The 27,942-nt window shown below is 43.5% G+C and overlaps 1 protein-coding gene across 8 annotated transcripts in view; it reads left to right on the top strand.

The window, feature by feature from the left end:
• Positions 1-27,942, top strand: part of LTBP1 (latent transforming growth factor beta binding protein 1) — a 438,291-nt gene that overhangs the window by 332,644 nt on the left and 77,705 nt on the right. For all 8 annotated transcript variants that reach the window (XM_038760501.1, XM_038760417.1, XM_038760246.1 and 5 more), the window contains 2 exons: positions 368-490; positions 11,272-11,397. In XM_038760501.1, the coding sequence (XP_038616429.1) occupies positions 368-490; positions 11,272-11,397 (249 nt within the window). The remainder of the gene's footprint in view (positions 1-367; positions 491-11,271; positions 11,398-27,942) is intronic.

Genomic DNA, 27,942 nt, shown 5'->3' with positions numbered 1-27,942 from the left:
CTCTCAGGATGTGACCAAGAAAACTAGCACTTGGTCCTATAATCCCAGCGTTTTCTTTCCACTCCCTTGGGTTGAAGAAAGATGCCAGAATCCCATAGGGGCATTTTTGCTAGAGAGCTGACCAAGCAATAAGCATTCTCATCTGTTGGTCTTACACTCAATGCTTAAGAGGTGTGAGGTGAAATATGCACAGATACCATTTATTCAATCATATTTATTGAGCGCCTACTGTTTGCAGAACACTGTACTTTTTCTCAAAGACAAAGGAGTGCATTTCGCTAGCTGCAGTCATCTTTCCCGGGATGAGTTTAATGCCCTGTAAATGATTGCAAATGGCCTGACTTTTATGCCAATGCTTTGTTTGCAGATATTAACGAGTGCTTGGAGGATGGAAGTGTGTGCCAGGGTGGAGACTGCATTAATACTGACGGTTCTTACGAGTGCACATGTCCAGATGGCTTCCAGCTCATTAACAGACAGGGATGTCAAGGTATTGGCTTGGTGAAAGTATGTGGGTCCTTGGGGTAGTAAACGTGTTCATATTTCTTTGGTATTTCCTAGAGATGGACTGTGATGCTTGGGGTCATTATTCCATTCCCCAAATCTACACAAGAGCTGAGCATTCCCATGGATTTCACCGAGCCCACCCATTTCACTTAAGTAGTTGGCTCTCTCCTGTCTTCCTTGCCTCTGCGTCACTAGCTTTCTCTGCCATTTTTGACTGATTCCAGAGCCTTCTCCAACTCCACTCAAAGTCACTAAATCACTAATCTCAACCTCATTTCTCAAAAACAAAAACAAAAATCTTTCTATTAACATGCCTTTGCTTCTATTTCTTTCCACAACTCGTGGCTTTATCTTGACCTGTATTGTTTGATTATTTTCAAAACAAGACAATACTATTCTGCTACAGGCTGATTTTGTCCCCAGGTAACAAGAAATCACAATTCTGTTCCCTTGATACTTTACTGTGATGTCAGAAGAGCAAACTTATTTTTTGCTCTTCAGGTTTGTAGTTTGATTTTGATCTGGTGAGCTGAAAATATTTTCCAAATATTTCTTCAGGTTGAAAAAATATTCTAATGGGTACAGGAAACATGCAGAGCTTTCATTTTGGGAGCAGAAAAAATACAAAACAAAGAGTGATACATGAACTTTGATTTTTATGACAAAAACAAGAAATATCGGTAAAGGATAATTCTACATTGATCTAGATGTATTCATTTATTCATTCAGTACTATCTATTGAGTGCTTATTGTGTGCAGAGCAACTGTACTTAGGAGAGTACAATTTATAAATAGACACATTCCCTGCCCACAGTGAGTTTACAGTCTAGAGGTAATAATAATAATAATAATAATGGTATTTGTTAAGCACTTACTATGTGCCAAGCACTGTTCCATGCACTGGGGTAGATACAAGATAATCAGGTTTTCCCATGTGGGGCTCACAGTCATAATCCCCCATTTTACAGATAAGGTAACTGAGGCACAGAAAGTTAAATGACTTGCCCAAAGTCACACAGCTGATAAGTGGCAGAGCTGGGATTAGAACCCACCACCTCTGACTCCCAAGCCTTTGCTCTTTCCACTAAGCCACGCAGAAACCACAGATTATTCTTCTAATGCAGCAAAGTCCACAATGCTCACTGAAACAATAACACAATTTTTCACCCAGTTTTTTTGTCCCATAATCATTCATGCATAAATGCCTTGTATTTGCAATTTTTTTCTAAGATTAGAAAGTAAAGTGTTCATTCATTCATTCAATCGTATTTATTGAGCGCTTACTGTGTGCAGAGAGCACTGTACTAAGCGCTTGGGAAGTACAAGTTGGCAACATATAGAGATGGTCCCTACCCTACCCAACAGTGGGCTCACAGTCTAGAAGGGGGAGACAGACAACAAAACAAAACATAACATAAACAAAGTGTTCCAAAGTGAATTGGCAATCAAAAGCCTGCTCTTCTCAGGGACAACTTTCTTCATGTCAATTCAGCAGGTTAGATCGTGAAGTGGGTGTGGGAAAAAGACAACCCACCAGAAATCATGGGCCATTTGAATCAACTGTGTTTTTCCTAGTTGATTGTGTCTGCTTTATGGTTAGTAATAATAATAATGATAATAATAATTATACTTTGTGAAGTGCTTATTCTGTCCTGAGCACTGTACTAACTATTGGGATTCATTCAGTAGAAGCAGAATGGACAAAGTCTAAGTAAGAGGCAGATGAGGGAACTGAGGTATAAAGAAATTAAGTGACTTACCCAAGGTCCCACGACAGGTAAATGACAGAACTGGGCTGAGAACCCAGATCTCCCAGCTCCCAACTCCATGCTCTTTCAACTAGACAGTGCAACTTCTCTAGTGTATTGAAATTCATGGCAGTGCAACATCCAAAAGGTATGCATCCATTCCATGAGGATATATAATAATAATAATAGTACTTGTTAAGTGCTTACTATGTACCAAGCACTCTTCTAAGTGCTGGGGTAGGTACAATATGAATGGAGACAATAGGGAGTTTGGTAGAGGGGTTGGGAACACTTCTTTTATTATCCCATTGTAACAATGGATCTCTGAATTCTGTAATATCAAGCTCTCTTAAAAACACATTGGTAGGCATTCGAGAGTGACTACTGTGGTATCTAATTCCCCTAACACAGGCTGGTTGGACTTCATATTAACACCATTAAGACATTGTTTAACCTGCCATTAGGTTGTTCTGAAAAACACAGCGGGACTGGAGGAAACACCATGCGTATCTGTTGGCAGTCATTTCTAAAGCAGATATTGAATCCATGTCTGGGCTCTGATATGATCTTTCAAACATTTGGCTGCCTGAATGTCTGCTATTTATTGGCTGCCAATCATTGTTAAATCAGCTAAACAAGTCCCTCCTGCCCCAGTTCTTCCTCTACTCCAGCATGAATTCTTTTATCTAAAATGGTGGTGCGAAAACTCCAGTGCTACTCCAGTCATACTAAGGACTGTGTTTTTTTCCAATTTGGTTTCTGCCATACTTATCAATCAATCAGTGGTGTTTAATAATAATAATAATAATAATAATAAATAATGATGATGGTGTTTGTTAAGCGCCTACTATGTGCCAGGCACTGTACTAAGTGCTGGGGTGGCTACAACCAAGTCAAGTTGGACACAGTCCTTGTACCATGTGGGGCTCACAGGGACTGAGCCCCTTGTACAAATGAGGTAACAGAGAGGTGAAGTGACTTGCCTGGGGTCACAAAGTAGACAAGTGGCAGAGCCAGGATTAGAACCCATGACCTTCTGACTCCCAGGCCTGTGGTCTAGCCACTACACCAAGCTGCTGCACAGAGCACTGTACTAAGCACTTGGGAGAATACAATAAAACAGAGTTGGTTGAGACATCCCCTACTAACAGTGTGCTAACAAGTAATGTTTCCATGAACCCAGGCTCCTCTCTTCCACTTTCCTAGCCAGTCTCCTAGTATGGAATGTTGCTTTGTTTGAAATGTAGTGTTCTTTCTTCCTTGTTGCTAACCCTTCTCTGCGTAACATTTGTTTGTTGATACCTTGCTGGGCCTGAAGTCAGTCTTTTTATTACTGTTGATTTTTTAAAATTTCTGTTCATCAAATGTCCTCGAGATGGAAGTCAGTAAACTTCAGATTGTCAGAATGATCTGCCTCGGGTCAGAAGACTGCAGTGGATGATGTTGCAAAGCAGTAAACTGGATGTGAGAGAGAAGTAGCATGGCCTAGCCTTGGAGTCCGAAGGACCTGGGTTCTAATCACTACTCTGCCACTTGTCTGCTGTGTTACCTTGGGTAAATCACTTCATGTCCCTGTGCCTCTGCTACCTTATCTGTAAAACGGGGATTAGATTGTGAACCCCATGTTGGAAAGGGACTGTGTCCGACCTGACAACGTTGAATCTACTCCAGTGCTTAATAGAGTGTCTGTTTTGCTAAGTGCTTTAACCAAAACCATAAAAGAGTGAGGTGGTAGACATAATCCTAAATGTAAAGATATATCCAATTTCAGCAAGGTATTCAATAGTGATTGAGTGGGTGAGTCTCTTCTCCCATAAATTTACTGATAATACGAACAATTCATGGCTCTCCTCAAAGAAGTCTATACATTCTGGAGGAACTTGTGAGAGTGTGGGGTCTGGAATGTGGGTGAATAATTTGAGATTCTGAAACCACTTGCATTTTAAGGTTTGAACTACAAATGCCAGATTGGGAAGTGCTGTGGAATCAAGGACCCCTGAAAAAGACCCAAGTTAAATACAATCTGGTTTTTAGCTCAAAGCTATGAGCAACGTAGTTTAAAAATGCTTCAGTAAGTATCGCCCAAATTGAATGCATATGTGTCTCTACATCAAGGTCTTCTTAGTGGTCTCTGCTAGCAGTTGCTTGGATGAAATCTGGGACTTTTCTTTCAAGGTTCTGTCCTCAAACCTTGAAAAATCTCAACATTTGAGGGAAATCATTGACTCCTCAGTGACTTTTGTTAAGGAAGAGGCTCTGGTGCAATGGTGCTTAGTAGGGAGATGACCTTGATGGAAAGGAAAATCAAAATTACTGCCAGTTCTTTGTTGTACAGTAGCTTCAAAAGCCTCTTCAAAAGTCTTCTCTCCTACTGAACCTCCCTGAAACGGTTTGACGTTGCAGAATAGATAGATTTGGGTTTCATCTCTTTATCCTTCCCAGACCATCCTCTAATGAGCAATGAAATAAATAACAGGGATCCACAGAAGGGAAGAGAGCCACTGCAAGTCACTTAGCCTCTCTGGCCTCCAGCTTCCTCACCCAGTAAAATGGGGTAATTCCACCCACCTTACCCCTTTCCTACTTTGCATGGGCTGTGTGGAAATGCATGAGATATGATCCACAAAAGCATTGGGAAATTGTAGCGCTGTATTAAATACATGGTTAAGCGACCCCAGGCTGGCACGATTCCAGAGACCAGTAGCCTCAAGTTGTTAGACTTGAGTTTAACTGAGTTTTTTTTACCCAGCAGGAGGCTGCTTTCCAGTTGCTCAGCATAAGTACAGTCTCCTCACTCCTACATTCAACTCGCCCTTTGACGATGCTAGTTCTGCTCTTCGGAGGTGTGCCAGCAGACATGGCCTGTTGATTAGGTTGAGAGGGAAGGGGGAAATCACCATCCCTCTCACAGCTTCAGTTAAGAACATCTGGGGCAGAGACTGAGTGAAGCTGAAGTAAAAAAATTAAAGCACTGTTATAACGGTTTAGTTGCCCTTTCCCTTTTCCATTTGCTAATGCCTTCTCAAAACCTCCCCCATCTTTGGCTTCCTGAATTTGCCCAGAGCCTTCAGTGACTCCATGCCTGCCTCTCAAGCAAAGGTGCTCTGCTACACTAGTGCTCATGTCCAACGATGGTAAATATCAATTAGTGATATTTATTGAGTGCTTGGCCTAGTGGATAAAGCACAGGCCTGGGGGCCAAAAGTCCAGGATTCTGATCCTGGCTCTTCCACTTACCTGCTGTGCGACCTTGAGAAAGTTAATTCACTACTCTGCGCCTCAGTTTCCTCAACTGCACAATGGGGATTCAATACTTGTGCTCCCTCTTACTTAGACTTAAGTGCTTAGTACAGTGCTAAGCGTTTAGTACAGTGTTAAGTGCTTAGTACAGTGCTCTGCACACAGTAAGCACTCAATAAATACGATTGATTGATTGATTAGACTTTGAGCCCCATGTGGGACAGGGACTGTATCTGGCCTGATTAACTTGCATCAGGAAAGCAGCATGGCCTAGTGGAAGAGCACAGGCCTAGTAGTCAGAGAACCTGGGTTCTAATCCCAGCTTGTCCATTTGTCTGCTGTGTGACCTTGTCTTGTCTTATGCTGTCGAGTCATCTCCGACCCATAGCGATGCCATGGACACATCTTGCCCAGAATGCCCCACATCCATCTGCAATCGTTCTGGTAGTGACCAAAATTTTCTTGGTCAAAATGAGGATGTGGTTTACCATTGCCTCCTTCCATGCAGTAAACTTGAGTCTCCGCCCTCGACTCATTCATTCAATCGAATTTATTGAGCAATTACTGTGTGCAGAGCACTGTACTAAGCGCTTGGGAAGTACAAGCTGGCAACATATAGAGATGGTCCCTACCCAACAGTGGACTCTCCCGTGCCGCTGCTGCCCAGCACAGGGGAGTCTTGACTTGTAGCAGATTGCCTTCCATTTGCTAGCCACTAGCCAATCTAGGAATGGAATGGGTATGCCTCTGCTTGACTCTCCCTCCCATAGTCGAGACTGGTAGGGTACAGGAAACTCTCCATTTGTGACCCTGAGAAGGGGCTGTGTGACCAAAGGCAAGTCGATTAACTTTTCTGTGCCTGCTACCTCATCTGTAAAATGGTAACTAAGACTGTGAGCCCCATGTGGGACAGGGACTGTGTCCAACCTGATTATCTTGTATTATACCCAGTACCTAGTACAGTGCCTGGCACATATTAAGCACTTAATAAGCATTTAATAGAGAAGCAGTGTGGCTTAGTGGAAAGAGCATGGGCTTGGGAGTTAGAGGTCTCGGCTCTGCCACTTATCAACTGTGTGACTTTGGGCAAGTCACTTGACTTTTCTGTGCCTCACTTACCTCATCTGTAAAATTGGGATTAAGACTGTGAGCCCCACGTGGAACAACCTGATTCCCTTGTATTTACTCCAATGCTTATAACAGTGCTTGGCATCTAGTAAGCACTTAACAAACACTATTATTACTATTATTATTATTATTATTGCTATTCTTAATATCTTAAAAATTCTATCCCAGCACTTAGACCAATGCTTGACACACAGTAAGCATTTAACAAATGCCATAAAAAACATACTGTACTAAGAACTCATCCACTCAGGAAAGTAAAATACAACAGAGTTGGTAGACACTCCCTGCCCACAAGGACTTACAGGGGGAGACAGACATTAAAATAGATTAGGGATAAGGGAAATAGGGACTTGATTTGAGAAAGAACCTTATACTACACAGATGGCAAGAACACGTCTTCCCCCATCGAGGGAGAAGCCTTTTGGAGAATATAAAACCAGGCCAAATGTGAAGGCATGGACATGGGTCCAATATTTGAAGAAGTAACTTCCACAACCCAAACCATGAAACTCGATAAAGAGCCTAGATCTGATGACGTCCTCATGGAAACGTACATGAAATGAAGGAGAACTAATCCTCAGACATCTGTACAAACTCTTCTTCAATATGTGGAACACTGAGGAAATGCCTCAAGACTTCAAAAATACCTTCGTAATTACCAATCTTCAAAAAGAACCCAGAGAGAGCTGACTATGGAAACTGTCAGAGAGTCTATCAGAGAGACTAGCCAGAATCCATATAACCTGGATCCCTGAAAAACCTAGTAAACTGTGCACTACCTGAACTGTAATGCTGCATAAGACCAAACTACAGCTCAGGGAATATGATCTTTGCAGGTGTCTCCTTCTTCCATATCTGCTCTCCTAACTCCCACTCTTCACTCTCTTACATCCTAGCTTGCAACTCTTGGCTCCAGCCCAGCTAATTTGCTCATTAGATCTTGCATTTTCACATTCTAGCCCTTCCCCTGCCTACCCACTCACATCCACCTGACCATCTTACTTACTATACTCAAAGCTCTTGAAAACCTCCCAAAAGCATTGCCCAACTAATTTCTGTTGCCCTTAATGACATCCCAATAGCTATATTAAACATTTATTTTTATATTGACATACATACCCCATTTATATTTCATATTTGGAATTGTGAGCCCCACACGGGACAACCTTATTACCTTGTATCTACCCCAGTGCTTAGAACAGTGCTTGGCACATGATAAGTGCTTAACAAATACCATCATCATCGTCATTAGTCCTCATTTTACGGATGAGGTAACTGAAGCCCAGAGAAGTGGCTTGTCCAAGGTCACACAGCAGATGAGTGGCAGAGCAGGATTAGAACCCACATCCTCTGACTCCCAAGCCCACGCTGTATCCACTAGGCCATGCTGCTTCTCTGTTGTCTTCTTGTCTTTTTTAATTGTATGTCCGCAAGTGCTCTCTGCACACAGTAGGCACTCTAGAAAGACTGTTTATTGCTCGTAATGTGACAGTTTCATGAAAAGTGTAGAGTGACGCCAAGCTCTCTAGTCTGCCTCTGTAGACGTTTTGAAAGCAGACGACACCACAGACAGATTTCACGGTTATCATTTCAGCACACTTTTGGCCCTCCCCTTGTCTACTGTCCTTCGTGCCTCCCCAAAGCCATCTTTAGCTTTGGAGTTAGAGCTGCTGTCTGTGCAATCTCGCCCTTTTACAGCCCTGCCTCTCTGCCTCCCAAGCTGGCATCTGTGGGCTCTCTGGAACCTTTGATCAGAAAGAACCACTCCACCTTTTGATTGTCACACGCCCAGTCTGTCTGCTGCAGGTGTTTCCCAATGCTCCACAGCAGTGCCTCATGGCAATAGTAATAGTCATAACAGACTTTATTAAGTGCTTTCCTTATGAGCTCCAGGAAAGAATAAGAGCTGGATATAAATTAGACATGGTGCCTAGCCCCAAGGGGCTTGGAATCTAAAACTATAATAGAGAGGGGAGGGGGAAGTAGCAACAGACACATAAGGAGTGGTGAAACAATGAAATACTAAAACAACTTAAAAGACCAGGACAAATGCGTAAAATAAAAACCAAAATCAGTGGAGTACCATGGCTAGAGGATCAGAATTTCATGCTCCTCACAGCTCGTGGTTTGGCCATTCTCCTGGCCCCTCTACTCGTGGTTTTCCCATTTCGGCCCACTTCAGTTTCCAGCTGTCCTCCACCCCTTGCACATGACCTGGTCACTCTATACCCTTGAAAGATGGCCCAATATAGATGGTAGCTTCTCTACCATTAGAGCTATCTGTGGGTTGGGCCATGAAATTTCCAGAAAGTATCCTGGGGGAAAGATGCTTTCTACATTAAAACATTCTCCCCTCTGGGGAGAGCAATTTGATTGGTGGAATCATGTGTCATTTAGAGATATTAGCAACAGAACAGTGATTCCAGTCCCCGGGGGGGCGGGGTGCTGGCTTCGTGGCAGTGACTTGTTCTCCTCAGACCAGAGTTGAAGGCTGAGGGAACTAGTCCTTCATCAATTTTTTAATGGTATTTTTTAATCCCTTACTATGAGCCAGGCACTGTACTAAGTTCTGGGGTGGATCTGAGCTAATCAGGTTAGACACAGCCCATGTCCCACATGGAGCTCACAGTCTTAATCCCCATTTTGCAGAGGCACTGAGATGTTAAATGACTTGCCCTAGGTCTCACAGCAAAGTGGCAGAGCTGGGATTGGAACCTAGGTCCTTCTGACTCACAAGCCTGTGCTCTATCCAATAGACCATGCTCTTTCCCAAGTGCTTAGTACAGTGTCCTGAACACAATAAGAGCTTTACCAGGGAGCGTGAAGAATGAGCTAGGCCAACCCAGGACTCCCAGCCAAACTGCAGTAATCCCGCCACACATTCAGGCTCAGTCAAGCAGTGCTGTAATCCCATTATAGAAGTCACATTTATAGGTGCCTGGGAATTACAATGTAACAGGGTGACACGTTCCCTGCCATAAGGAGTTCACACTCTCTTAGACCTTGAGAGCACCCAAGATAGCCATCTTTTCTCTGGAAGACAGACTCAATCAGTCAATATTCATTGAGTACTTACTATGTGCAGAGTTCTGTACAAAACATTTGGAAGAGTACAATACAAGAGAATTAGCAGACATGTTCCCTACCCATAACGAGTTTTTAGTCTAGAGGAAAAAGGTGGTATGGGTAATCAGGAGTCTATAGATATAGACTGGCTGAACAAGAGTAGGTCATTACTATTAATCTTTCTGAACTCTTTCACCCCGTGCTTTGAAATTTTTCAAAACAACCAGTGGATTTGATGCTAGTAGTACTTATGATGAAGAGCCTTATACAATATCTTTTACTTATAATAATAATGATGGGATTTGTTAAGCGCTTACTATGTTCAAAGCACTGTTCTAAGCTTTGGGGAGGATACAGGGTGATCAGATTGTCCCATGTGGGGCTCACCATCTTCATCCCCATTTTACAGATGAGGTAACTGAGGCACAGATAAGTTAAGTGACTTCCCGAAAGTCATAACAGCTGACAATTGGCGGAGCCGGGATTTCAACCCACAACCTCTGACTCCAAAGCCCGTGCTCTTTCCATTGAGCCATGCTGCTTCTCATCAGACTTTTCTGGGCCAGACTTAATGTTAAATGGCTAGGGAGAATTGTCGACTGCCAGTTAGACCAAGTGAGCCAGCTCATGAGCAAGCAATGATAAAGGCAATCCCTGTCCTTCCTCTTACTTAGACTTCACTTTACCTCACGCTCCATGTGGGACAGAGACTGTGTCTGATGTGATTAACTTGTATCTACCCCAGCACTTTGAACAGTGCTTAAGACATAGTAAGTGCTTTACAAATACTGTCATTATCATTATTATCAATCAATCAGCTGTACTTACTGAGCATACTGTGAGCCCACTGTTGGGTAGGGACTGTCTCCATATGTTGCCAACTTGTACTTCCCAAGCGCTTAGTACAGTGCTCTGCACACAGTAAGCGCTCAATAAATACGATTGATTGATTGATTGAAGAGCACCGCACTAAGTGCTTGGGAAAGTACAGTATAATAAAGTTGGTAGACACATTCCCTGCCACAGTGAGCTTACAGTCAAAAGGACTCTTACAAAGAAAAACCAAGTCCAGTGGGCAGGAAGAGTTAAACTGAGATCACCTCCACCATGGCCTGTAACCCTAGAAGCAGTATGGCCTAGTGGAAAGACCATGGGCCTGGGAATCAGAGGACCTGGCTTCAAAACCAGTTCTGCCACTTGTATGCTGTGTGACCTTGAGCAAGTCGCTTCCATTCTCTGTACCTCGGTTTCCTCATCTGTGAGACTGTGACCCCTATGTCGGACTGTGTCCAACCTGATTATCTTGTTTCTATCCAAGCACTTAGTACAGTGCCTGGCATGTAGTAAGAGCTTAACAAATACCATGAAAAAAGAGGGGGGGCACACCCGGATAAGAAACACCTCAGGACCAGCCAAGCAAGTCAGTCAATCAATCATATTTACTGAGCGCTTATTGTTTGCAAAGCATTATACTGCGTGCTTGGGAGAGAACAGAGTTGGTAGATATGTTCTCTGCTCACAATGAGCTTTCAGTCTAGAGAGACTCCTGGAAGTATTCCCAACACTCTGTTTTGAATTCCAGATATCAATGAATGTGAACGACCAGAGCGCTGTGGACTTCATGGGGAATGCCTAAATACGGATGGTTCTTTTCATTGCATCTGTGAGCAGGGATTTTCGATTTCTGCAGATGGCCACACGTGTGAAGGTAAGATGGGCGGAAAGGAGAAACGGAAACCTTGTGGGAAATCATGGAGGTGATGAAATTTCTTTGTAAGCAGATAGACTCAAATTCTCTGGAGCAAGCCGCCACAAATACATTGGACGATTGATGCAGTACTGCATTATTTCAATATGAGAGGGACTTGAAGTTCTTATTTGATTATATAAAACACTCAAGAGATTGGTTGCATTCTTGGTAGCTGTGTTAATGAATTGAACATATATGGGAGTGAACACTTGAGTGCTTCTCATCCTAAATATTGGATGAAATCACGAGGGTAGCCAAGAGCCAAGAGTATATGGGCAGAGAACTGGTTTCTCTCATATCATACCCTCCCAAGTGTTTAGTACAGTGCTCTGCACATAATAAGTGCTCAGTAAATACCATTGATTAATTGATAGTAGTAATAGTAATAATAGTAGCAGTGGTAATAGTAGCAGAACAACAGTAGTAGTTGTAGCAATTACTGATTAAACACTTACTGTGCAGGAAACATTGAACCAGGTTCTGGGATAGAGTCAAGGACATTGATTTAGGCAGACTGTGGCCCACAGGAAGTTTGTAATCTAGAGGAGTATAGGAGAGGCAGGCATGCAGGCAAAGAATAACAGGGTAAATTAATCATAGAAAACAACAATTCCCCCCTCAGAAAATCCTGAGGTTTTCTTTCCTTTACTCAGGAAACAACTTTTGCTTCAGAACCAGTATTAATAATGATTCAAAGAGATAATCTTTTCCCATTTTAAAAAAATATTTTTTCTTGATTTGTTGGCCTATCCACGCTTTTATCCTGAATCTCTACCACTCTAGGAGCTGACCAGTTTGTACTGACTAGCCATATTCTGGAAAGTACCTTATGATCATCTTGTGGAAAAGAGCACGGACTTTGTAGTCAGAGGTCATGGGTTCAAATCCCGGCTCTGCCACTTGTCAGCTGTGTGACTTTGGGCAAGTCAATTTCTCTGGGCCTCAGTTACCTCATCTGTAAAATGGGGATGAGCCCTTAGCCCGTTAGCCCTTTACACTGCCTGGGGCCCTTGTTGAACATACAATAATAATAATGGCATTTATTAAGTGCTTACTATGCGCAAAGCACTGTTCTAAGAAGGCAGGGAAGGCAAGAGGTCTAAGCACTTTAGACTGAGACAGTTTCTGTGATTGTCAACAATGTGAATGGTGCAGATTCCATTAAGAATATGGGTGGCCTCAGATAAACCAAATTTTGAAAGAGTAATGTTGAAGAGTCTGTTTTTGGTTAGATGGTGACCCTAATCCTGAAGAATAACTGAGGGGAGTTTAGACACAGTGGTCCTCATTGCGGGTCCCATCTGATAATGAAGCAGGATAGTGTTTGATGGAGATCACTTGAAACTCTGTGCAAAATGACTGGGATTATAAACATAGAGAGTTTATGAACTTTGCTCTCCTAATAATAATTACTATGGCATATGTTAAGTGTTACCTATGGGCTAAGCATGAGGGTAGATTCATTCATTCATTCAATTGTATTTATTGAACACTTTCTGTGTGCAAGGCACTGTACTAAACACATGGGAGAGTACAATATAACAACAGGCACATTCCTGCCCACAATGAACTCACATTGAATCCAGACACCGTTGCTGTCATAATCTATCTTATCCCTGTCCAGAGAGGTTAAGTGACTTGCCCAAGGGTGCCCCATAGGCAAATGGCAGAGCTGGCACTATGTCTCTTGACTCTCGAACCTGGGCTAGGTCCATATGGCTACACTGCCTCCTCCCAGCTTTAAGCCAAATAAAGAACCATATTTAGAAAGAAGCAGTGTGGCTTAGTGGAAAGAGCATGGGCTTGGGAGTCAGAGGTTGTGAGTTCTAATTCCAGCCCCACCACTTATCAGCTGTGTGACTTTGGGCAAGTCATTTAACTTCTCTGTGCTTCAGTTACCTCAGCTGTAAAATAGGGATTAATAATAATAATAATAATAATGGCATTTGTTAAGTGCTTACTATGGGCCAAGCACTGTTCTAAGCACTGGGGGGGGTACAATGTAATCGTATTGTCCCATGTGGGGCTCACACTTTTAATCCTCATTTAACTTCCCCACTTAACCTCTCTGTGCCTCAGTTCCCTCATCTGTAAAATAGGGATTAAGGCTGTGAGCCCCACGTGGGACAAAATGATAACCTTGTATCTACCCCAGCACTTAGAACAGTGCTTGGCACATAGTAAGCGCTTAACAAATACCATTATTATTATTATTATATTTGATGTAGGCATAAGAAAGCAACTCTACTAGGGTATGATTTAGAAGAGAATGAGAAGGGGGTCGGGAATTGAGGAAGAAGAGGAAGGAATCCTACATAATCAATCCATTTTCATAGTAATTGAGTATCCTAGAAAAAAAGGGGGCATTTTTCTCTGGTAGATTCTTCCTAAGAGTTTATAGAATGTGTAGAGTGGTATTTATTGAACATCTACTGAGCGAATTGTATTGAATCCCCTATGACTCACTTATGAGTGAGTCCTATCACAAGTGATCAGACTTCCAGCTATTTTTAGATTCCATAAAGAAACAAGTTTGCTGCTTTGTGTGGGCTAGAAGGTGGTAATTGCTGAAAGCATCTCTTATAATAGGACATTCCCAGATACCCTAGGTGACTTTTGTGGTCCAAATCTAAGTCCAAATAAATAGATGACTCATGTTGAGCAACACATCACTTTTGCTGAAGGTATCTGCTCTTTGTCATCTGTTCATCTACATTCAACTCAGCTGACTTGGGAACCTTTGGAATATTTATTATCTCCGCTGGCTATATGGACGTTTGTTCTGAGTTGGTTTCAGTTGGGGTGCTCTGGACAGAGAGGGGAATTGGGAAATGATTCAGATTCCATTAAGCATACACCTTGCACATCATTCCTCTCTGTCCCTCCATCTCTGTAGAGTGGGGCATTATTTACTGCCTTGAATTGACTTCTATCATTTTAAATGTCATGTACTTATCACTTAAGGGCATGAGCAGTCAGATGGGTTTTTTTTTCCTTTAAAATGTATCTAAGTGATAAGGTTGGCAAGTGGCATTTTGGGGCATTAGAATTCAGGTTTCCTGACCACACTGAGTTTCGCCCTGGCCTTGGGCCAACCTGAATCGGCCTGTCTGGTGAAGGTTTGCGTGAGGGTTAGGATCCACCCCACCTGCCTTAGGCATGGGAACACAACGTTTGGCTAACCCATTGCCACCCAACAATAATTCATAATAATTGTGGTATTTGTTAAGCGCTTCATTATTCATTCATTCATTCAGTCAGTCATATTTATTGAGCGCTTACTGCGTATAGAGCATTGTACTGAACGCTTGGGAAGTACAAGTTCGCAACATATAGAGACGGTCCCTACCCAATAGTGGGCTCACAGTCTAGAAGGGGGAGACAGAGAAAAAACAAAACATATTAACAAAATAAAATAAATAGAATAAATATGTACAAATAAAATAAATGGAGTAATAAATACGTAGAAACATATATACATATATACAGGTGCTGTGGAGAAGGGAAGGAGGTAAGGTTGGGATGGGGAGGGAGAGGCGGGGGAGAGGAAGGAGGGGGCTCAGTGTGGGAAGGCCTCCTGGAGGAGGTGAGCTGTCAGTAGGGCCTTGAAGGGAGGAAGAGAGCTAGCTTGGCGGATGAGGGGAGGAAGGGCATTCCGGGCCAGGGGGATGACATGGGCTGGGGGTCGATGGCGGGACAGGCAAGAACGAGGCACGATGAGGAGATTAGCGGCAGAGGAGCGGAGGGTGCGGGCTGGGCTGGAGAAGGAGAGAAGGGAGGTGAGGTAGGAGGGGGCCAGGGGATGGACAGCCTTGAAGCCGAGGGTGAGGAGTTTTTGCCTGATGTGTAGGTTGATTGGTAGCCAGTGGAGAATTATGTGCCAGGCACTGTTCTACGCACTGGGGTTGGACGCAGTCACTGTAACACACACAGGGCTCACAGTCTCAATCCCATTTTAGAGATGAGGTAGCTGAGGCAGGAAGTGAAGTGACTTACCCAAGGCCAAACTCAGACAAGTGACAGAGCCTGGGATTAGAACCCAGGTCCTTCTGACTCCCAGGCTCATGCTCTGTCCAGTAGGTCACCCTGCTTCTCCAAGAGCAGGGAGGGCTAGAGCTGGAGAAGCAGCGTGGCTCAATGGAAAGAGCCCGGGCTTTGGAGTCGGAGGTCATGGGTTCAAATCCCGGCTCTGCCAACTGTCAGCTGTGTGACTTTGGGCAAGTCACTTCACTTCTCTGGGCCTCAGTTATCTCCTCTGTAAAATGGGGATTAAAACTGTAAGCCCTCCGTGGGAAAACCTGGTCACCTTGTAACCTCCCCAGCGCTTAACGGTGCTTTGCACATAGTAAACACTTAACAAATACCATTATTATTATTATTATAGAGGGAATGGGCCTCTCATATCCCCTCAGGTTCCAGCTGACTTCCCCAGGCAAGAAACCTCCTCACTGTGACTACAAGTTCAGAGGCCAGCTGCCCTCGGGAGCTCCCGGAATTCTCTCCCCTTCCCAGTGCCTTAACCTGGGTGGAGGGGAAGCGTAGGCAGGAAAAGACCTGGAGGCCTCTCATCTGCTCCTAGCACAGGCAGCAGTGTGTGTTTTCTGTGGCCAGATTTCTCCACCCTGACCACCTACAGGTAGGGAAGGCACCAAGAAGAGAGCAGTGCTGCCCTACAAACTTCCAGGCAACAGCTCCACCAATTGTCAGCTGTGTGACTTTGGGCAAGTCACTTAACTTCTCTGTGCCTCAGTTACCTCATCTGTAAAATGGGGATTAAAACTTTGAGCCCCACGTGGGACAGCCTGATCACCTTGCATCCTCCTCAGCGCTTAGAACAGTGCTTGGCACATAATAAACACTTTACAAATGCCATCATTATTATTTCCTCCATTAGAAAGCGGTAACCAAACCAGCTTTGACTGAGAGAGAGGGGTTAAGAAGTACAGGAGAGGGTTTGTTTTGCAGCTGGGAAATGGGTTTTCCTGACAATGGAGAGCAAGGGGAAAACTCTTCAACCATAGTTGACTGTGGTTTCAGTGGTGTGGAGATAGAACTGTTTATCAGGCCCCAGAAGAAAATATTATTTTAATGTCTTGGCCAAGTAAGACACCGGTAGCAGCCCGACCCACTTATAATACATTTCTAGGAGCTCTGGCTGTGGACTTGTAACTATTGCTAATTTGGGGGAAAAGGGCTACTGTTCTTCACCCTAGCTGCCTCTATGGATGGGAATGTTCTCTGTCCCAAGAGAAGGGGAGAGGCTGTTTAAATCATCAGGGAGAGAGCTGAGGATATTTGCTGGAATCAACTACTTTTGGACCTGGTTGGCAGATTTTCCAATGTACCTACATCTCCTTGCATATCAAAATTGTTTACTAAGAAATTCATAGTAACTGGACAATTTGAGAGTTCATTTTGAGCTGCAGGATCAGCTCAATCAGCAAACACTTCTTTGTGGCCAAGGGATGGTGCATTAGACTGCTAGTTTCATACCACCCCCTGAGACTGGGCCTCTCCTGATTTCTCTCTGGCTCCTTATGATTTCTCCACGGGCCGTAGGGGTCCCTGCCATTTCCACTCTGTAATAATAATAGTAATGATAATAATAATGATGGCATTTGTTAAGCGCTTACTATGTGCAAAGCACTGTTCTAAGTGCAGGGAGGATACAAGGTGATCACATTGTCCCACGTTGGGCTCACAGTCTTAATCCCCATTTTACAGATGAGGTAACTGAGGCCCAGAGAAGTTAAGTGACTTGTGCAAGGTCACACAGCAGACATGTGGGTAGCCGAGATTAGAACCCATGACCTCTGACTCTCAAGCCCAAGCTCTTTCCACTGAGCCATGCTGCTTTCTAGTATTTGTTAAAGCATTTACTGTATACCAAAAACTGTTGGGGTAGACACAAGTTAATCATGTTGGACACAGTCGCTGTCCCACATGGGGCTCACAGTCTAAGTAGGAGGGTGAGGGATTTAATACCCATTTTAAGATGCCAAGATCACACAGCAGATACATGCAAAGTAAGGATTAGAAATCCTCTGACTCCTAGGCTCATGCTCTTTCCACCAGGACATACTGCTTCTCCCAAGAAGAGCTTAGAAATGTTGGTCTCTTCAAGGCTGGGAGCTGAACTTCTCTGCCAGTTAAAGAAACTCAGTGGTTCACAAATTTGGTACTGTTCAGCAGGGCCTGCTTCATATCTTTGGTTGCCCTGAGGCAAAGAAAAAATTGCCTCCCCTGGTACCCCACCACCACAGCTCCTGAACAGAGGGAATCCTTTCCCCATTTTCTCCTCCCTCAAGGCAATTGCCTCCTTGTCCTCTGATCTGAAGCTGAGCCTGTGGTTTGCTGTTTGCTGAACTCATAGAATATTAAGATACATGTCTGGTCTTTTGACACTGCTCTTTGTGATGCACTTGATTTGCAATTATCAAGAGCAATGGAAATATCTGAAGGCAGCGTGGTCTACTGGAAAGAGCATGGGTGATTTTTTTCATTTGTTTTCTGAAGTGTGAGTGGGGAAAGGGTGCAGAAGAAAAGTTTAGAGACAGAATGAAGTCTCAGAGGAGTAATGGAGTTAAATATGAATTACCCACCTTCACTTTGTCACAATTCAAGATGCCATCCTTACTCCAGTTGGAACTCCAAAACAATTGGAATTGGAATTGAAGACCTAGGGAAGCAGAAAAATCAGCATTTGTTTTGACCACTATTGTCCACCAGGATCCTGTCCAGTTTCATTCCATTTGATTTTTCCTACTCCTTTCTCACTTTGGATAACCCAGCTTATACCATTAGAAGGAAGAGTTCAAGTATTTCATATTGAACTGAATGGTGTTTTGCAATGAGTGGATAATTCAGAATTCAGTTCTCTTTAATACCAACAGTTGCTAGTGGGATCCATCCAAGGGACAGGCATTCCATCCAAAGGGTATTTATGAGCCTCATTAGAGTCGTAGAAATACAGTACAGACCATTTTTTCTCTGAGCTAGCTCAGTCAATCTAGAATCTTAGCCACATTTGCAGATCCAGTGCCTTGCAATTTCCCATTTAGTAACAACTTTTAGACCATGAGCTCCTGGCTGGCCAGTGTCCGGAACTGAATGACATCGATATTCATCTCCCCAATTTTTCACACTCAAAGCAATTAGTGAATACTATTAACTCTAACTACCCTCTCATTCTTAGATCTCACATATTGCTCTAAGGTGTATTTTCTCCCACTATCTATCTCACTTTTAAATTTTATTTGCCCACACCTGGACCTTCTGGCAATTGCCTCCTCATTTGCTTCAAACTACTCTGGTTCTTTTGCTCACTTATCTGCTCTTGCTAGCACTCACAATTTAGAGGAAGGAGCACAGGATTTAGCATCAGGACACCTGAGTTCTAGTTCCAGATCTGCCACTGATCTGCTGTGTGGCCTTAGGCTAGTCATGTAATCTCTCTGTTCCTCTGTTTCTTGCTTTGTAAACTGGAGATAATGCCTGTTCCTTCATACCCTTCAGAGATGTTGTGAGGGCCAGATTAGATCCTCAATGTGAAAAGTGCCTTGGAAAAAAGAAAAAGGCACTCTACCCATTCAAGGTATTATCATGGGCCACACATTTAGATTTTTCTATCACTTCTTGTTGCATCCTTTCACTACTTTGACTTTGAGGTGACGGATTAAACAGAAACCCACTAATCAGAAAATGCCGAGATGTCCTGTCATGAGATGGCTAGAGCTGAGTCTCTGGTGAAGGAGGTTTCAGAAGCTTTTCTAGCCTTGTTTTACTTCACTGAAGAATCCAGTCCATCCACTTCCCTCTGGGTTATGGTAGCCAGTGGTTTTGAGTCCGTGTCCTTAAAGAGGACCTCAGGAGGCATCCATTCCTGTTAATTAAAAAAAAATCACTTTCCTCTGAATGACAGCTTCAACTATCTCCAGGCTGAAAGTGAAACTGTAAGCTCCCTATGGTCAGGGAATATGTTTACCAACTTTATTGAATTGTAATCATTCATTCAATTGTATTTATTGAGGGCTTACTGTGTGCAGAGCACTGTACTAAGTGCTTGGGAAGTACAAGTTGGCAACATATAGAGACGGTCCCTACCCAACAACGGGCTCACAATCTAGAAGGGGAAGACAGACAACAAAACATGTGGACAGGTGTCAAGTCATCAGAATAAATAGAAATAAAGCTAGATTCACATCATTAAGAAAATAAATAGAGTAGTAAATATGTACAAGTAAAATAAATAGAGTAATAAATCTGTACAAACATATATACAGGTGCTGTGGGGAGGGGAAGGAGGTAGGGCAGGGGGTATGGGGAGGAGGAGAGGTAAAAGGGGGCTCAGTCATGCTTAGTATAGTGCTCTGGGCACAGCAAGTGCTCATTAACTATCATTGATTGATTAATTGATGATTGATTAACTATGTGGGGAGTCAGATACTCTGAAATGTGGGGTCAAATGCCATTAGATTTTTTAACCTACACTAGCCACTGCTAGGGGACTGAATAACTTTTAACCACCTGGCCGTGGTGGTGGTGGTAATAGTAGTGGTAGTAGCAGCAGCATTGTTGGAATGTCCACTGGGTGTGGTGCACATAGGGAAGCAGCATGGTCTAGCGGAAAGAGCACATGCCTGGGAGTCAGAAGGACCTGTGTTTTAAACCCAGATCTGCTACTTGTCTGCTGTGTTACCTTGGGCAAGTCATTTAACATCTCTGTGCCTCAGCTGCCTCATCTGCAAAATAGGGATTAAGACTGTGAGCCCCCTGTGGGACAGGGACCGTGTCCAACCTTATTACCTTGTATCTACCCCAGTGCTTAGAACAGTGTTGGGCACATACTATGAGCTTAAGAAATACTACAATTATTATTATTATTAATAATAATAACTAGAGGCTGTCTGCCAGCCGTAGGGGAAAAGAATGATGGTGCGGCTCTAGTTTACAAGTAGGAATGTAATGAAATACAGGTCATGGCTGTCACCCCTTGGCCTCCTGACTGGAAGCCGTTAGGTTGTGGCCTCCAACCCCGAGTCTGGACTCGGATCCTGACAGAAACACTCAAGCTGTTTCTAGCTCTCCCCAGCGGAGGTTGGGAGTTGAGAGGACTGGGGACTAAGGGGATGAAGTAGGACAGACGGACTCCGTAGAGAAGAGGTATCCCTTCAGCCTGAGCCCTGGGCACTCCTCAATCAAGATAATGAGGTGAAAATTGTTGGGAAGATGATGTGAGGATTCTGCTAGGCCATCTTTCCTAATCAATACCCCAGTTCACTCCAAATTACTAACAGACCATAGACCACAGCCAAACACTTGTGAACATTTTAGACATATACCTCCTGATTTGTAGAGATACCCAATAGGTTTTTCTGTGGTTCCATAATTGATCCATGTTGGCTTCGTCTTTGGACATCGGAAGAGAAAAATGACTTTATTGAGGCAGAGAATGTTTCTGGCTGGTCTTGCCTCGTCTCTGGGGCTCTTGTGTCAGAAAGACAAATCCACCATTTGATAGGCTTGGCCCTTTGCCTGAGGTTTTGAAATTGAGTCATTCTGTCCAGGAGCATCTTATGTAGTGTGAGAGACTGCGGAACAGCCCCTTGGGCTCTGTGGCTTGTGACGGAGGCAAAAGTGAAGTTGTTTGCAGGGAGTCACAAGCAAAAATAAATTATTTTTCTTGCTAAAACGAATGTCTGGACCAGAAAGTAATTGTGAATTCCTTCTGCTATGGCAAAGTACACTAATAGGAAATCTATCCTTCAAAGAGTTGCTTCCTTGACAAGACTTCAAAGAGGAAAATATTGGGTTTGAATCCTCGTGTCAATAAATTTGTCTCGCACAGAGGAAAAAGGATCTTACCCAGTTTAGAGAAATTCATGTAATAAGAACTTTAGGCTACTCTAAACGTTGTGCAATCCCCCATTACAAAAGCATTCTGGATTTTTCCATTTTCTGGTAGATGAATATATATGTACTTATATATTTACTTCCTATTTTTCCCACAAAGTTTTAAGTAACTTCTCTATTTTCTGGCACAATCAAGTCTATTCTTGCATGTTTAGACAGCATTCCACGAGTCTCTATCCCTAGAGAAAATACATTTTAAAATGATGAAATTGATGTTGACTTGACCTTTTAGCTAAAAGAAAACCCAACCTGGACATACAGAAATTTCTCTGATTTCTTTTTTTCAAATGCTTATAAAAATCAGATATGCTATAAGGTGTGTTGGTTTTTGGGTTTTTTTTAAAGAAGTAAATCATTCCCAATGAGTTTCACAGCAGTTAGGTTTTAATGCTCGCTACGATTGTGCAGTCACACAACCCTCTTTCCAAGTCAGTATTTTTCTTCTGCATATATTGAGAACTCCACTGTGAGGAATGGCTGATAATTATGGGTTCCATTTTAATCGCATAAACATGTGGCATATAAAAGTGACTTTCCTTGCCTTCCCTCCCGACCCCATTTTCCCTGGATTCCATGTGGCAAGCATCTTACCCATTGCAAAAGACTTGCTTTACAAGGTGATTAAAGGCACAAATGCCCTTTCCTGCTATAAAGCGGGAGGCCTTTAAGTGAGCCGTCTAGACGAGGGAAAATATTTGGTGCCGGGCTCACTCTGCGGATTCTCAGACACGCACTTGAAGGGGTTAGCAAAATGCACGGTTTGAGAACTGGGAAAACAAAAACAACACTAAACTAGGACAGTCACTGGAGGGATGGTTTCAGTGGCTGGTGTTTCTCAGTCACCAGTCTTCTTTACACTTAAGAACCCAATCCTACAGTCTCCCCAGTTCTTGTATTGCCTTTAAGGTGTTCCCATTAGGAGTGGGGAGGCTTAAAAGTTTCCTGCTTTAATAATCGCCAAGGGTCTTTGACCCCTGTAAGAGAATCACATTGTTTTGGAGCTATGAAGGTTAGACAGAACTATGAGGCCCATTCATGGACTATGGATATCATGCCTAGAACTGGCAGCCAGAATCGCTTGAAGCCGTACTACCACATGTGGTGAGCCTCTTGCTTAGTGCACCTAAGATCTGCTCCCAAACCAAGCAAATGCCACCAAACTTGAACAGACCCACACCGTGAGAGCCACCTCCAAACCCACTCAAAAGATTCCTAGAGAATCCTAAGAAAGGACTGAGGAGGTTGACCACATCGACTGGAAGGGAAGAGATTATTTGTTATTGGCTTTCAAAATAATGATAATAATAATAATAGTTATTATTGTTATTGTGGTATTACTTAAGTGCTTACTATGAGCCAGGCACTGTATTAAGTGTTGCGGTAGAAACAAGGTGACTGGAGTGGACACAGTCCCTGTCCCACATGGGGCTCACCAGTCTTAATCCCCATTTTATGGCTGAGGTAACTGAGACATAGAGACGTGCAGTAACTTGCTCAAGGTCATGCAGCAGACAAGTAGGGGACCCAGGATTATAACTCAGGTCCTTCTAACAGGCCTGTGCCCTACCCACTATGCAACACTGCTTCACTAACACCCCCCAACTTCTCTGTCTCTCAAGTGCGTTTACACACACACACACATTCACACACAGATAAACATGCGAACTTGGTTCCCCTTCTTCTTGCTACCTAAATGACTTCAAGGCAGCCCAGAAATCAGACAAGCTAAATGTGGACCAATGGAGGGAAGTTATGGGGAAGAAGGCGAAGAAGGAAAGAGGCTTGGAGAAAAGCATAGCTGGCAGTGTTGTCCGTAACCACCCCTTCCCTCCACCAACCCATCCTGGCATCAGCTAACATTTGTGCAGATAGCACTCCTTAATGCTCCTAAGGAAATAGTTCAACTGTGCTACAAAACACCAGTGGTCCATCCCTGTTTTGTTGGGTTGAAGGGTGAGGCTGAAAACCCCACTTTCCAACAGCAGGCCAGATTCCTCAGTTGCATTTCTTACGGTTTGGCTAAGCAGTTAGAACTGGACTCAGATATTCTACTGCTCTGAGGTGGAGCTACAAGGGCCACCCCCTGCATGTTCCATGTGATGCTGTCACGCCCAGCCATTTACACAATGAAGCTTCATAACCTCATCTGCTACATCTTGCACAAGAGCATTTCTCTGTCTGAGTTCCTCGGTCAGTTTGGCTTTGAGACCTGGTCTTAAGCCCTGCTCATGGATCATCTCCATCCAGCAGCTTTTGTCTTGAAGAAGAGAAGTGACATGGCTATCTTTGAGAGAATTTGTGAGGCAGCCATCTTTGTGAGGTCCCAGGCAGCCACCACCTTTGGAAGTTCCCACATGGTCCTAAGGTGATGGCTCACCTCGCTTGTCACCTGGAGTCAACCCTGCATGGAGTGAAGCTCATAGTATAAGCAACTCATTATTTTCCCTGAGGCTCAGTTCTTCCCTTCCAGTCTGGGAGAACCCAGCGATACCTCTTTTCTGGTTCTGCTCCATGTGATCACGTCGCTCAACTGGTACTGTGGCCCAAATGAACCAGAGTAGCCTAAGCATGGACAGTAAAGCATGGTCCTGGGAGTCAGAAGGTCATGGGTTCTAATCCTGACTCCATCACTTGTTTCCTGTGTGACCTCGGGCAAGTCACTTCACTTATCTGTGCCTGTTACTTCATCTGTATAGTGGAGATTAAGACTGTGAGCCCCATGTGGAACTGGCACTGTGTCCAACCCAACTTGCTTTTATCCACTTCAGTGCTTAGTAATAATAATAATAATAATGATAATGGCATTTATTAAGCGCTTACTATGTGCAAAGCACAGTTCTAAGCGCTGGGGAGGTTACAAGGTGATCAGGTTGTCCCTCGTGGGGCTCACAGATTTAGTCCCCATTTTCCAGATGAGGTAACTGAGGCACAGAGAAGTGAAGTGACTTGCCCAAAGTCACACAGCTGACAATTGGCGGAGCCGGGATTTGAACCCATGACCTCTGACTCCAAAGCCCGTGCTCTTTCCTATTGAGCCACGCTGCTTCTCTACAGTGCCTTAACAAATACCACAATTATTATTATTATTAGTTGTCTCCAAATGTGAGCTCACCCCCTAGCACTCAGGCTTCTTCTCTGCCCTCACCCTCAGGTCAGTGTCACTGCCCAGCTGGACACAGGTTTAGGGAGAATGTGGTCTAGTTTATAGAGCACATCTTCCACTATTTTCCTGCTGTGTGTACTTGGGCAGATCACTTAATTTTTCTGTGCCTCAGTTTCCTCATTTTTAAAATGGGGATTCAATACCTGTTCTCCTTTCTACTTAGAAGTAGTAAAGCAGTGTGGTTCAGTGGAAAGAGCATGGGCTTTGGAGTCAGAGGTCATGGGTTCAAATCTCTGCTCTGCCGCTTGTCAGCTGTGTGACTTTGGGCAAGTCACTTAACTTCTCTGTGCCTCAGTTACCTCATCTGTAAAATGGGGATGAAAGCTGTGAGCCCCCTGTGGGACAACCTGATCACCTTTTAACCTCCCCAGCACTTAGAACTGTGCTTTGCACATAGTAAGCACTTAACAAAATGCCATTATTATTACTTAGACTGTGAGCCCCAAGTGGGACAGGGACTGTGTTCAAAATGATAACCTTGTAACTATTCCAGCACTTAAAACAGTGCTTGGCATATAGAAAGTGCTAAACAAATATAAAAATAATAATAATGACAATAATAATAAGTGTATTCAGGAGAGAACATGGCAGAGAGGTGGGTGGACAATGATACAGGGAGCACTACAGAATCTTCCTTTCCCAGAAAAATGAATTGTATCTTTTCTAGTATAAAATCCTACTACTCTCTCTTCTTTCACCCAGATTACTCTCTCTGAAAATTGTCTGAATTCATTTTTGTCTGCAATATCAAATTACACCCCCCACAGCAGAGGACACGATACAATTGTCTCTCTTTTCCCAAGCCAAACAGCCACGATTGCTACAAAATTGTTCAACTATAAAAGTGCTTTAAAAATGTCTAGTTTTCCATTCTCAAATGCTGTAATTGGACTCATTAGAATATGGTCTTCCTGCAAGGGAAAGTTCTAATTTCATAGCCATTCCTAATAAAACATCTTTAATGGACATCTGCTCTCATTTAAATTTCATCTACCCGTAATTTTTTAATTCACCTCCCAGCAAAGTACAACTGAGCTACTCAAACGAAGTCATTAATCTCCTCTGCTCCTCTATCTCCAGAAACTCATTTTGGTGGTGAGCTGGTATTTCCCCAATAACCCTCATTAGGGTTGGCGTACCTGGCCTGAGGGAAACCAGGTATGCCCACTTATGCCAATACTGGGCTGGCTGATAGTGCAACAGGCATAGTCACTTGAAAGGGTGATGTTTCTCAGTGTGGTCTAGTGAAAAAAAGCCCGAGCCTTCCTTGTTGTGGGCATGGAACATGCCTACCAACTCTGTTAATTGTACTCTGCCAAGCACTCAGTACAGTGCTTTGCACAAAGTAAGTACTCAGTATGATTGATTGGAGTCGGAGGACCTGAGTTCTAGTTCCGGTTCCACCACTTGTCTGCTGTGGGATCTTAGGCAAGTCATTTCACATCTCTGGGCCTCAGTTTCCTCTTCTGTTAAAAGGAGATTCAATAATATAATAATAACTGTGGTATTTATTAAGCATTTACTGTGATCCAAGCACTGTACTAAGTACTGGGGTTTGTTCTCCCTCCGACTTGGACTGTGAGCCCCATGTGGAACAGGCACTGTGTCTGACCTGATGGTCCTGCATAATAATAAGTGCTTGGATCACCGTATAGCAGTTTGGATGGAAGGAGAGGGAAAATTTTAGGGATGTTGCGAAGGTAATCCATCAATTAATCAATAATATTATTAAGTGTCTGCTGGTGAAAAACACTTTACTAAGCATTTGGGAGAGTACAATACAGCAGACTTGGTAGATATATTCCCTGCCCAAGGTCTAGATGGGAAGATAGACAGCTATATAAATTATGGGTATGTACATAAATGCTGTGGGGCTGAGAGAGGGGTGAATAAAGGGAGCATATCAGGATAACACAGAAGGGAGTGGGAAAAGAGGAAATAAGGGTTTAGTCAGGTAAGTCCTCTTGGAGGAGATGGGCCTTCAATAAGGTATTGAAGGTGGGGAGAATAATTGAAGGTAGAACTGACAGGATTTAGTGACAGGCTGCATATGTGGGTTAAATGAGAGAGATGAGTAGAGGATAAAATGATTAAGGCAGGAAAAAAAAATCGTTAGAATTCCCCTAAAACAGTTTCTACAGTTTGGAGAGTCTAGAAAAGTTGTTCCAGCCTAATCAAGCCTGGCCTTATGCAGCTTCCTAAAATTTCTTCGCCTATCAATGCTACTGCCTCAACAAGCCTTGCCCAACAACAAAAAAAAAGTTATTTATTTATTTAACCCTTCTGATACTGCTTCCACTCCAGTTCCAATCCAATACAGTCAGTACTGACAGAACACTTTGTTTCATTAGGAAATGAGATAACCTTCTTCCAACAACATGAACCTTTTAGATTCAATGTGACATAGTGTTGGAAGAAGTGATTTGTACACAGGCATACATGCCTGTGAGGGCATCAGTGCAGAATCAGTGAAATATAGAACTGGGGGGTTTGGTTCAGTCTTTTCAGTGATCTCAAGTCCCTAAGGGGCTTCTGTCTGGCCCTGCTAACCGCTTTTGGAAACAGGCAATGGATCTGGGCCTGAGAAACAGTATATTCCTACTCTTTGGCAAGTCCCAGATTTTAGCACATCTTCTACTTTGGGATTCACATATTTCAGAATCATTTAAGAAGAAAAAGTCTCAATAAAAATTCAGTGCACTGTAGTACATTGTATAAATTCTACAGAAGAGACTTAAATCTACACAAGAGTTTTCACACACGAGAGTTACAGTTCATCCACCACGGGCATCACTCTTGGGTTCACAATGCTTCTGATGGTTTTTAGTGTTGCTCCAAAATCTTTCACTATTACCTCTGATTATCCGGCCTACCTTCCACCCCTGTTTAAAAACATGAGGAAGTTCCTTCAGTGGTAGTGTGCTTCCCGGCATTGCCATTAAATACAGTGCTTGTAAAAACTCCTCACCCTCGGATTCAAGGCTCTCCATCACCTCACCCCCTCCTACCTCACCTCCCTTCTCTCCTTCTACAGCCCAGCCTGCACCCTCTGCTCCTCTGCCGCTAATCTCCTCACTATGCCTCGTTCTCGCCTGTCCCACCATCAACCCCCGGCCCACATCATCCCCCTGGCCTGGAATGCTCTCCCTCCGCACATCCCCCAAACTAGCTCTCTTCCTCCCTTAAAAGCCCTACTGAGAGCTCACCTCCTCCAGGAGGCCTTCCCAGACTGAGCCACCTCTTCCTCTCCCCCTCCTCCCCCTCCCCATCCCCCCACCTTACCTTCTTCCCCTCCCCGCAGCACCTGTATATATGTTTGTATATATTTCTCTATTTATTTTATTTGTACATATTTATTCTATTTATTTTATTTTGTTAATATGTTTTGTTTTGTTGTCTGTCTCCCCCTTCTAGACTGTGAGCCTGCT

The sequence above is a fragment of the Tachyglossus aculeatus genome, chromosome 1 (assembly GCF_015852505.1).
Source record: "Tachyglossus aculeatus isolate mTacAcu1 chromosome 1, mTacAcu1.pri, whole genome shotgun sequence".
Classification (NCBI taxonomy): domain Eukaryota; kingdom Metazoa; phylum Chordata; class Mammalia; order Monotremata; family Tachyglossidae; genus Tachyglossus; species Tachyglossus aculeatus.
The sequence above is the reverse complement of the archived record's forward strand: the minus strand, read 5'-3'. Positions and strand labels throughout refer to the sequence as shown.